General features: G+C 40.9%; 1 protein-coding gene across 2 annotated transcripts in view; it reads right to left on the reverse strand.

Moving 5' to 3' along the window:
* The window catches only part of RHOBTB3 (Rho related BTB domain containing 3), a 53,772-nt gene that overhangs the window by 17,907 nt on the left and 23,639 nt on the right, over window positions 1-12,226 (reverse strand). For both annotated transcript variants that reach the window (XM_032335709.1, XM_032335708.1), the window contains exons 7-8: window positions 5,680-5,792; window positions 2,271-2,391 (exon numbers count right to left, since the gene is read on the reverse strand). In XM_032335709.1, coding sequence (XP_032191600.1) covers window positions 2,271-2,391; window positions 5,680-5,792 — 234 coding nt within the window. The remainder of the gene's footprint in view (window positions 1-2,270; window positions 2,392-5,679; window positions 5,793-12,226) is intronic.

Below are 12,226 nucleotides of genomic sequence, written 5' to 3' on the forward strand. Positions count from 1 at the left end.
ATATCTCAGTATAGTCACATTTTCAACATAGTATATATACTGTATAAATACATAAGCTCTGTATCAAATATGCCAAATGAACACAATCCAGTGTTCTTTCACCAACCAGCAATAAGATAAAGCTGAAGAATGAAAGGGGGGGAGCATCAATTATCTACTTTAAAGAGAAACATGTTCTTTGAAAATGTCAAGGCCTAAAGTATCTTTCCTTTGTAGAATTCAACTGCTGTTACAGTTTTAGAAACTTTTTTAAAAAGGAAAATGCTTAAGAATGAAATAGAACTTGAAAGCCCAAGTTTCCTAATAAAATCCTGTATTTGTCCTACCTTCTTTGCATTAACTTTACAAGTTTCAAAGATGGAATTTTTAGCATTTTTGTTTTGTTTTATTCTTGTATAACAGGAAAGTTGCCTAGTTCAAGAGAGATTTAGAATCTGTACCATCAAGTCTTTATATATACCCTTATATGCACTGTCCCTATCCTCACGACCAGTCTACCAGGTAGAAATCAGCATCCCCGAGTTACAGGCAAAAAGACCAAGGATCGGGAAGGTAAAGTAGCACAGCCACACCAGTACAGTATATCTGCACCCACACAAGAGCCCAGTTGGATCTTTCTAGTCCTGGTCACTACTGCCTCAGCAAGCTTAACACTAAAAATGACCTTTTAGAAGCTATCTGGTTCACCTTCTTCACTCCGGAAATGAGGAGATTCATCAAGGGAGCCACATTAAGTGACTGGTCTAAGGACACATGTGGTTGGAAGGCAAAGCCAAGGCTAATGCCAGGTTGCATTAGCAAGCCTCCACAGCGAGCCTCCGAGGAGACAACAGTGCTCCCTTCTGCACACTAGAGCTCCCTCCCCAAACTCCAGAAGCTGGGCTTGCCTCTCCGCCTTCACTTGGCAGAGAAGCTGCTGCTAGACCTGGCTTCCACCCCTGCCGGCTAGTCTCAGCTCGGATGTGGGGAGGCCTTGGTTTCTGAGCTGAGGCGGCTACAAAGAGCAGCACAGCAGCTGAACGTCCGCACATCCCCCAACCAGCCCCTGCACGCCTAGCCTCCGCATAGCAGCTGTCCACAGAAGAGCTGGCAGGTGAGATTGTGAGAGGAAAGCATGAGATTATAAGGATAAATAACTCTCCACATCACTGGTTATTTCTTGGCTCTGAACATATATTTTCATATGCGACATATTCCTTTTGAAAAGCTTTTCAGTAGGTTATACTAGCTTGATGTTTGGTGTGAAGGCCTCCTATGCAAATTATAACCAAATATAGGCTCTTGTAGCTTTCTCTTCCCCCCTCCCATCACTTTTTATGTGTTTCAAGGTCACTCTTATTGTCCCATTCTCAGTGTCTCATGCTCACATTTCAAACAGTGCTGACTGGAGCTTATCAGAGGGCACCTGGGAAGTTTCCAATTCACTGCTTGTCTTGGCAAGTGGCCAAAGTTAAAATGAACATTTCTGAGGAAAATTTTAAAAAGCTAATGACTGTTAGCTGCCATACATTTCTATCCTAAAGTTATAATTTTATCTTGCTTCTAGTAATAGCCTACTTGAAATTCTACTTAATACATGTGGAAACAACTCCTAGCCTTCTTGCATAGTTGCAAGGTACCTGACAATTCACTTGTAAGATTATGCTTTCAATCTACTGAAGTGGCAAAATTATCCAAGCGAATAATCAATAATGGGCATTAAAACAGCTTATCATTATTAAAATTAGGTAGCATTACTTTCCTACAGAGATAAAAAGCAGCTCTCAGTTGCTCTGGTGATCATTCTCAGAGTGCCGTGAGGAATAAATGTAGCAATACCTACCCAGGCCTAATGTGAGCCAGGCATGACCCTCAATGCCTGCTTAATTCCTTTTGCTTAAACAGAAAGAAGAGAACTGAATGAGTTACAGGTAATAAAATGTGAAGGGAGCTGGTTTCAGATGATTCAACAACTAGTCTCTTAAAGAAATACATAGATAAAAGTATACAATGAGGTGATATTACAGATCATTCCATTCCACACTTGTCCCTAAGAACTAATGAAGCATATGGTTAGGGGGGAAAAAAAACTAGGAAAATATAAACTGCTTTCCTAGTCTTAAAAAAATACTTCATTTCCCTAGATTTTGCTGAGGGTCATCCAGTCATCTATATCCTGTATTAGAGAATAGTATTTTCTTCATCCAAAATATTCAAAGCTGAAATAGAAAGTTAGGTAAGAAAATAAGAAAGAAAAATGAGTACTGAACTTCATAAAAATTGCACCATACCTTGTATTTCGAAGACAACATCAGCAAGCATTGGTTTATTAAGGAAAAACTTGAGGGAAGTGTTATAAAACCACAGAGGTTTTCTGGCTTGGTAAGTTTTGCAATTCCTTAGACAATTAATCTATAACGGAAAACAAAAATACAAGAGGAAATGTACAATATGCTCTGGTAATAAATATATAGATTGGTTAGAGAATTTGGAAAACGGCACTAAATGTCTAAAGAAATAATGATTCCCTCCTCCACAGCACCTGTGCTCATAGCTGCCGTGAAAACTTGTCCTCAAGAACGACACGCGCTACACGAGAGGCAGCAGCACGGCTGTGTGTCACATTCTCAGCAGTGAGCGAACTAAGGGCAAACTCCGCTCTCTGGCTGAGAAACGCAGGGTTCTGAATCCATGCACGTGCCCGTTAGCTGGGAAGCAGACAACGGTCAACCTCAAAGGAATGCCTGGTAACATATGTTCATATATACAACCTGTTAGTGTGTTCACTAACTAGAAAGGTACACACACACAAATTTAATCTGTCATTTAAAAAAAACATGCATTTCTGCCCAGCACATCATGTCCTACTACTTACTAGATGAACATTAAAATACTGGAGAGTGATGAATTGATTCATCTCCTTCTTAATGTACAGTCCTACAATCCTACCCACAGCTGGGATTCCTGGAATCAATCAAGACAATCTCTACTCCAGCATTCCAGACCACACCTATCTGTGCTCACACACCTGCTCTCTCTAGGGGGTGGCCTCCCTTAATAGTGCCTAATAGTGCCGCGGCCTGACTCAGCGGTCTCCAGCCCCTACTACATCCCACTTTGGCTTTGGGGCTTTGTTTATCCTTCCTGGGATCTTTCAAACATTCCTTTGTTCCAGCCCCAGAATACGAGAACCAGCTCCTCTTCCCTCACCTTCCAGTTTCCTTAGATGAATCTCAGGACTTCTGCCTGCATCAGCACTCTAACCTCTACTTGGCTATCCAGGGAATATGGAAAGCTCCATCCCCACAAAATAATCAAGCATACAACTGCACCAGTAAGAATAAACGGCACCTACTCTCCACTCGGAATTAATGCGCTCTGGTGGGAAATTAGAATCTTTGGTAAGAGGGAAACAAAATATGATCCTTCCTCACAAGGAAGAAGAAAACACACTTGCTCCTCTGAGCAAGGCAGAGAAGCAAAACAGGGTCACACAGGACTGGAAGAGATTATGCTGAGTGAAAAAAGTCAAGCAGAGGGCGCCTGAGTGGCTCAGTGGGTTAAGCCGCTGCCTTTGGCTCAGGTCATGATCTCAGGGTCCTGGGATCGAGTCCCACGTCAGGCTCTCTGCTCGGCGGGGAGCCTGCTTCCTCCTCTCTCTCTGCCTGCCTGCCTCTCTGCCTACTTGTGATCTCTCTCTGTCAAATAAATAAATAAAATCTTTAAAAAAAAAAAAAAAGTCAAGCAGAGAGAGTCAATTATCATATGGTTTCACTTATTTGTGGAGCATAACAAATAGCATGGAGGACATGGGGAGATAGAGAGGAGAAGGGAGTTGGGGGAAATTGGAAGGGGAGGTGAACCAAGAGAGACTATGGACTCTGAAAAACAATCTGAGGGTTTTGAAGGGGCGGGGGGTGGGAGGTCGGGGTACCAGGTGGTGGGTATTATAGAGGGCACAGATTGCATGGAGCACTGGGTGTGGTGCAAAAATAATGAATACTGTTATGCTGAAAATAAAAAATAAATTAAAAAAAGAAAAAAAAAAAACAGGGTCACACAAATCCTGCTCCTATAGAGCACGTTCTCAGATCCTGTACACAACCTCCCTTAACACACGTTAGAGGAAGTGGTGGAGAGGATTCGGGCAAATGCCACATGCAAAGCAGAGCAAGTCAAAAAGCAGCGCATAATCTGAGAACCAGCAAGGGCTTTAGAAATCATCATCTCTGCCTCATTTTACAGAAAGTCCTGAGGAGACGTGCTCAAAGCCAAGAATAATTCGTGGACAACTCAGAATTCAAATGCACATTTCCTCATTCCTAACTCCGGGCTATAGCTCAATGCTGTACTCAGTGAATGAGAGAGACTTTACCCCAGGAAAGCAAAGGAAGAAAGTGCAGAATTCACCCCTCCTCCTGTACAAAGGAGGCAATTTAGTTCAGTATCACAGAATCATAGAACCTCCAGCCTCTTCCCCAAGAATTCATTTTTTTCTCAGTACTCAAAGGAATGACCATTTAAAATCACTCAAGGAATGGCACAGATTTAGAACAAAAAGCAACACTTCGGTCCCCACCATTCATATAAAGGTTATAAATTTGTATATCATGAATACTGTGTAGATGTATATTATTCATGAATAGATAGATCGATCGACCATGAATCCTTTGTCACCTATGCCTTGAATTTGAATGCAAAAAAGATAGGAAGATAGTAGTTTGGACACAACACTGAAGCATGTGGTACACATTTTCACTGGTCTATACACAAGTAATCTAGAGAACTTTTGGCAAATAGAATGCAGGTTTAAGTGCACAATTCTATGAAAGCATTATTTAGTTGAATTAGACTGCTAAGAGAGAGCTACTACTCTGCCATCCACTGGAAAACTGGACAGTTCTTTGTGGCTGCTTCTGTGTGTGATGGAGATGAGAAAAAGCTTGCCCCCTAATTCCATATTACTCTGTTTACATTTTTTTCTCAAATAATTCAGAAATCTTCATTAAAAGCTAGTACAGTTTTAAAATACTAATTTAAAAATATTAACTTAAAAAGTCTTAGGTTGTAGAATTGACAAAGTCACCCATATAAAATAACTAAAAGAATAACCATTTCTCTTACATTTAACGTAACTCTATTTTCTGCTAGGCACTGAACATAGCTTACCTTTTCGTCTACTATAGCCAATCTGTTTAGCACAGAATCTGAAATAAGAATACACTGGCTTAACTGTGTAATGTACTTACATGATCAAATGGACTTCTCAGGAATCTTGAAAAAGGCATGCAGAGAAACTGCCTTGCTCCTAAAAACTACTTGGACTTAAATTTGGAGAAGTGAGAAAGCATCCCCTTTAACAAGCTTAACTGGAAATGGACAGATTCAACAGCCCTTCATTCCTCACATAGACTGCATATTCTTGGAGCTCTATGGGAATGTTTCGGAGGATGGAATTCACAAACCAACATTTTAAAGACATGACTCACACATATTTCAATTCTTACATGAATTAAAATCCGAGGTAGTGAGAAATACATGTTTGTGCTTAAAATATTCAAACGGCAGAAACAGACTCAAGAAAAACATATTTCTATACTGTTGACTCTTCTCATGACTCAATATTATTATTTTACTATCATATATTTGTTAAAATACAGAGAACATCAAGGTAAACTGATTTTCAATAAAGGAATTTACCTTTCCTGGTGTTTTTAAAATGCATTTAACTTTCTCAATTACACTTGAAACGTCTCCAGAATCTTTCACTTTCTTTCTGATGTCGTCTTCCAATTCTTCCCACTGAAAAGCACCTGTAAACAATTAATATATGTTGGATTTTTATGTTAAAACAGGAAGTCCTAAAATAAATATCTTATTACTGTTCTTTCTTTTATTATTTTCTTTTTTTCCTTACCAAATACATATCCTTGTAATTACACTAAATCATTTAAACAGTTCTCACATTTAAAAAAAATCAGTTTGCCTTCCCCTAATGTACTTCTTGAAACCTGAAGTCTGCCTCCCTGGACAGCTGCCACCTCTTTATAATAGATGGTCATCTAAAAATGACAGCAACAGCCAGAATATAAGTTGCCATCACTAGTAGTCCTTCCTACACTCAAAGTATTTATTTGTCCTGGGTAAGAAGGCAGATGTGGCTTTTCCAAGTTAAATTAAATCATACTAATCAAGGAAGGCAGCGACAAACATCAAGTAGAAGAATGAGCAGCAGGAACAGAATGCATTCAGAAGATCTCATGCACAGCCACCTCGATAGACCCAACCTGAAGAAGGGAGGTATACTGTCCTGAGGAACTATAAGACCATAGCACTGGAGTAAAATCACAGCACCTGGTCCCTTCCTTCCTTTATCCTCACCCAACCCACTTCCTTCCAAGCTCTCTCTTCTTAGGCTCATTTTACATCTGTCTACACTGTCAGCCCCTGTCTTCTGTGTCTTACAAAACTGTTTGAAGGCCAGCAGAAGTTCTCCTTTCTCCAGACACTTCCTTACTTGGTTTACAGCAGTCTCGTATACAGCCTACCTGCTGCTCAGTGGCCCTCTCCTCACTGAATCAATCCCAAAACTTAATGCTGGTAAGTTTCCAAAAGTACGATTCTGATGATGATATTTGAAGAGACAATCCCTATCTAGCCCACGGCTTACACAAAGTCCTAACTCCTAAAAATAAAATTAACCAAGGTGTAATGTGGGCAGGCATAATTGGGAGACCTAAGCTGTAGTTCTACCTCTTCCATTAATTGCTAATGTGACTTGGAACAAATCATCTCACCCAAAATCCTTTTTAATCTCTCAATCTGTTTCTTCTGATGTCCCACTTTCTGTATCCAGAGCTTTGCCAGATGCCTTCATGGACATCAGGGATGGGGACAGCTCGTAATAAACATTTACTGAACCAATGATATCAGGCAATTGCAATTTGAGCCAACCGGATCCAAAGGTACTCTGAAGAGTCATGTGATAGTCGAGCCCTGTAGTACTGAACACTCTAGAGTATCTTTGAACTTCTCCTCACCTAACCTTCAGAATTAGTACAGTGTATGCTGAGGAGTTGGGGAAGGGGAAGGAGAGCCCTAATCTGGGCCATTTGCTACCTCAGTAGTGCAAATACTCACACCATGGCCACATTCAGGCCTCTGACAGGACATCACAGAGCATGGAGCTGGGAAGAGATAAACACAATCGGCTCTCACAAGGTGGTGCCTCCAGCTCCAGCAACCCCACTGTTTCTTCCTACATTTGATGCTCTTTTTCTGACTTCACTGTCAGCTCTTCTTCCTCCTCAAATTCCCAAAGGTTTGCAGTCTAGAAATGTCCAGATTTTTTTTTTTCATTTTTCAGCACTAAAGATTTTTAACTTTAAGGTCCCGCACTCTTTGCACAATCTGATAAATTCTTTGCATCATCTCTCCAGGAAATTTCCCATACACACACAAACACTACAGTCTACATTAAAATGTCAGAAGTGAAGGAACCCCTGAGAAGCCGACAGAACCCAGACCAAAAGAATTTATGCCAGCGGTTCTCAACTATAGCCGTGCATTTCATTACATTTACCTGGACATCTTTCATAAAACACCATCAAGGAGGTATCAGTCCCAGGCCAATTAAATTAGAATTTCTGGGGCTGGAGTAAAAGTCTCCCAAGTGATTTTAAGTGTTGATCAGCACTGAGTGTTGATCATCACTGCTCTTCTTCCAGACATTCTACCCCTGATCGAAACCCGGGATCAGTGGTATGCAGCAAACAGTAGGTATATTTTGATCGTCCACACTTACACAGGCTAAAGGAGAACAGATACTAACTGTTAAAAATAAACTGTATTAACTAACAAATACCCCCACAATATCTCCATTCAGAATATTATTTGAGAGAAAGCAAGAATTAAGTCGAAGTACATGGGATGAACAGCAGGTAAATCCTTACAGGCCATTCATTGTAAGAACAGACACAGAAGGATCCAATAACTAAAGACAAAAATAAGAATAGTTCACAGAGTGCTCTAAGGATTGGGCTGTTCATAGAATTAGAAATGCTAACCAAGTCGTGAAAACATTTAACATGGGGGGCGCCTGCATGGCTCAGTTGGCTAAGTGTCCAACTCTTGATTTCAGCTCAGGTCATGATCTCAGGGACCTGGGATTGAGCCCCCGTCAGGTTCTGTGCTCAGCGTGGTGTCTGCTTGTGGATTCTTTCTCTCTCTCCCTCCACTCCTCCTCTCACTTGCTCTCTCTTTCTCCCTTCCTCTAAAATAAATAAATAAATCCTTAAAAAAAAAAAAAAACCACATAACATGTGATCTATCTTTTTGACAGAATTTTAGGTGTATATTACAGTACTGTTAACAATAGCCATGATACCATACAGATCTCTAGAACTTCTCTTGCATAACTGACTGGGATTTTCTCTTCAGTTAACTTCTCAGAGCACTGATGGAGTTGACTGAGGTTCTTAGGGAGCATTGTGTACTCATGCACACAAACTGTGCTTTTAGGCAGAGCGGAAAAGAGCATACCACAGAATAATTCCAAGAGCCGGAAGATACGAGGGAAGCTGAAGAGGAAAGCTCCTTTCCACATGTTCGTTTACTCTGGCGGCATTTCAATAAGCAATGTGAAACTCTAAGGGCCATCTGTGGTATGAAGAGCTCAAAGCAAAATTCTTGAGGCTCTGACATACATTTCAATTCCTAACCATCTGAAACTGTGTGCGTCAGGAATTTGCAAGCATAAGGACTATCGAGTATTTTAAGAATGTCACAACTGTATGCCAATAAAGGATGACTCGATAGAGACCCAGAACCTGCTGGCCTCGCTCCTCCTCTCTGAGTAACAGACCTTCAGTACTTACACAGTCTACAGTGTTAGCTGTTACCCATGAGAAAAGTAACATACACAAAACAAATACTTTTACTATGTCTATTTATTTAGGAATCTGCATTGGAGAATATACCGAAGCTTTATGTTAACTAGACCATTATCCATCCAGACCCTTCCTAAATACAGGACCCAAATGTCCATCATGACAAAATATATACAAAATTTGAAATTCCTAAAAATTAAAAAGAAGTATGCTATTTAGAGGAAATTAAGACATTCTTTGTAATTTGGTTTAAAAAAAAAAAAAAAAAAGCAGGAGATAGACTGAAGACGATTTTTCAGTCTATGTTTGCTCAGGGCAAATATTCCTGAGCATGCCGTGTTGTGGAGTTCTACCTCTGCGTAGACCCAAAAGATGCGAGTACAAACAGCTCCTGTCTTCATTGCCCCCTAACATAATCTGTGGGTAAGCCAGGGCTTCTGTGAGGAAAGCTCTGCATAACTGGGTCTTAATACTTGTGCTTGGTTCAAAAGTTTTAAAGTGCTCAACAACAGCAAAAAACAAAGCAAAACAAAAAATCCCATAAGCCTGTCCTCCTAACTGGAGTCTCTCTCTGTGTGTGTGTGTGTGTGTGTGTGTATACATATACACACACACACAATATATATAAGCATATATGTAATAATTGTTTAATATATATCTGTAAATCTGCATTTACATGTATATATGTTTAAAACCTTTCTTTAATTTGATAAAAAATGTTTTTGTTTTTTTTTTTAATTTATTGAGAAAGAGAGCATAAGCAGCGGTGAGAGGTAGAGAGAGAGAGGGAGAAGCAAACTCCCTGCTGAGGAGGGAGCCCAACATGGGGCTCCATCCCAGGATCCCAGACTATTACCTGAGTCAAAACAGACTGAGCCACCCAGGTATCCCCAATAAAAAAATATTTTCTAAATAAATGGTAACCCTAAGCACAAAGACTAGAGGATAAAACAAAACATCAGTAAGTGTTTCAACATCTGAGAGTAGGAATTGGGTTGATTTTTTTTCTCTTAACAAATTTTCTCAATTTTTTCAAAATTGTCTTTACTGTACAAATACAGCTTTAGTATCTTTTTAAACATTATTTTTTAAAAGATTTTATTTATTTATTTATTTGACAGAGAAATCGCAAGTAGACAGGCAGGCAGAGGGGGAGGGTGAAGCAGGCCCCCCACTGAGCAGAGAGCCCAATGCAGGGCTCGATCTCAGGACCCTGAGATCTTGACCTGAGCTGAAGGCAGAGGCTTAACCCACTGAGCCAGAGCCACCCAGTTGCCCCATAAACATTATTTAAATGCAATATAACTTTTGTTTGAGCCTGAGGTTATACTCTATAAATGCAGAGTAATAGGTATCTGCTCAAGGGTTTCATTTCCCTTCCCCTCAAAACATCAGGGTCTCCCTGCAGCCCCAGGTCAATGGCCTGTGGCCCAGCCCTTACCTGACACCACCTCTTCTCTGGGTCTTGACATACAAGGAGAGAAAGAACAGAGCAGAAATGCAACAGCTCAGTGTCAGGTTAGGAAGCCTGTGCTCTGAGCTGGTCAAGGGCTTGGAGCAAGCTCTGCATGCCATGATGCACCTCTGCCTCTCACTGCTCTTCCCAGGCTCACTTCGTTTCACCCAGCCACAGAGCATCTCCCGCCCCACCCTCAGGCAGAGGCTACCCTGGAGCACCACCAATTGCTCCAGGTCCGAAGAGCTCACATCGGTCAGTCTTGCAGCTGACCCCATTTTGACTTTGTGCCCTAGGAGTGGTAGACTGGGTTCCTTCCCGGGCCTCTGGACGGAATGCCAGGCTCTTATCCCCCTGGCCATGGCTGGCGTGTGGTTCTTCCGAGAGCAGGTGGTGCAGCTGCATGTAGTCCCGAGCAGCAGCCTGACCTGGGAGACTGAGGGAAATGCAGACTCTCAGGCCCCACCCCTGGGCCTACTGAATCAGAATCTGCACTTGAGAGGCACCTGGGTGCCTTAGTTAAGTGTCTGCCTTCAGCTCCAGTTATGATCCCAGGAGCCTGGAATGGAGCCTGGCATTGGGCTCCCTGCTCAAGGGGGCATCTGTTTCTCCCTGTGCCCCTCCCCCTGCTTGTGCTCCTCCTCCCTTCCTCTCACTATCAGATAAATAAATCAAATCTTAAAAAAAAAAAATCTGCACATGAACAAGATCCCCAGCTGACTTGCATGCACACTGAGTTTGAGAAGCACTGGTCCAAATGATGGACAAGCTGTAGCACAAACCACCTGTTGTCAGAATAATGGCCTTTGGCTGATCTCCAGAGTAATGGAGCTTCCTTATTAAACTCTGTCTTGCCTGCTCTATTCCGTCCCTCTACTATCACCAAAGATGAGCATGCCAAAGCCCAGTCTGATCATGCTCAACATTCTGGAACAGCTTTTATGAGCAGCTTCCATCTGGCTTGCCAGCCTCATCTCCTGCAAGCCCTCACCTCCCACTCTATGCTCCAGCCAGTTCCCAGAAAACAACACTTACTAAAGATTACATTTTCCTTAATGTATATTTCCCAATAAATTTATTTCTTTCAAATAGCATTAGGGCCAACACATAAGGGGGCTGAGGAAAGAACTTTATTTTTCTTTGCCCTTTTCTTCCATCTGCATATATTAATTTTGCAATTTAAAAGATCACTCCCTATGAGAAAGACAAGTAGGTTCTGTCACTGGAGATACAGCTAGCTATTACTGCTACCTTATTAAAGAGGATATAACTGACTTCAAAGTGTTCATGTGTCTTCAAAGGTATTCGATAGATATTGTCGTAAACTTACTGAATAACTCATAATCTCAACAGTAACATCATTCAAAAGAAAAGTCTGACACTTCCTGTATAGTTCTCTAAACATCATTAAAGACATTTTTTTAACATGTAAATATTTTTGTTTTTCAGATCTAGCCTTAAATTCTAAACTGTGAGATTCAAAGTATAAAATTAAAAATCTGTAGTAGTAAATGAAGTGTTTAGTCTGCTTTATTCATATGATGATTCACAGCTACTGGAGTCTACTCACTAATTCAACCAACACAAAACCTGCCATGCTGAACATACTGTGTTGGAGTACACTGTGGGAGTGGTTATTTATGCCTTCCCCAAGCCAATATTCACTGAATAATGGGTTTAAGGCCTACCACTACCATTCTACTTCTGTATGTGTATTTTTATAGGGAGATGTTTTTAAAACTTTTTTAAAGTAATCTCTACACCCAATCTGGGGCTTGAACTCATGACCCCGAGATCAGGAGGCACATGCTCTACTGACTGAGCCAGCCAGGCATATATATATACATATATATATATATGTATATATATATGCCTGGCTTATATATAAAGCCACTTAAATCTT

The sequence above is a fragment of the Mustela erminea genome, chromosome 3 (genome assembly GCF_009829155.1).
Source record: "Mustela erminea isolate mMusErm1 chromosome 3, mMusErm1.Pri, whole genome shotgun sequence".
Taxonomy (NCBI): Eukaryota; Metazoa; Chordata; class Mammalia; order Carnivora; family Mustelidae; genus Mustela; species Mustela erminea.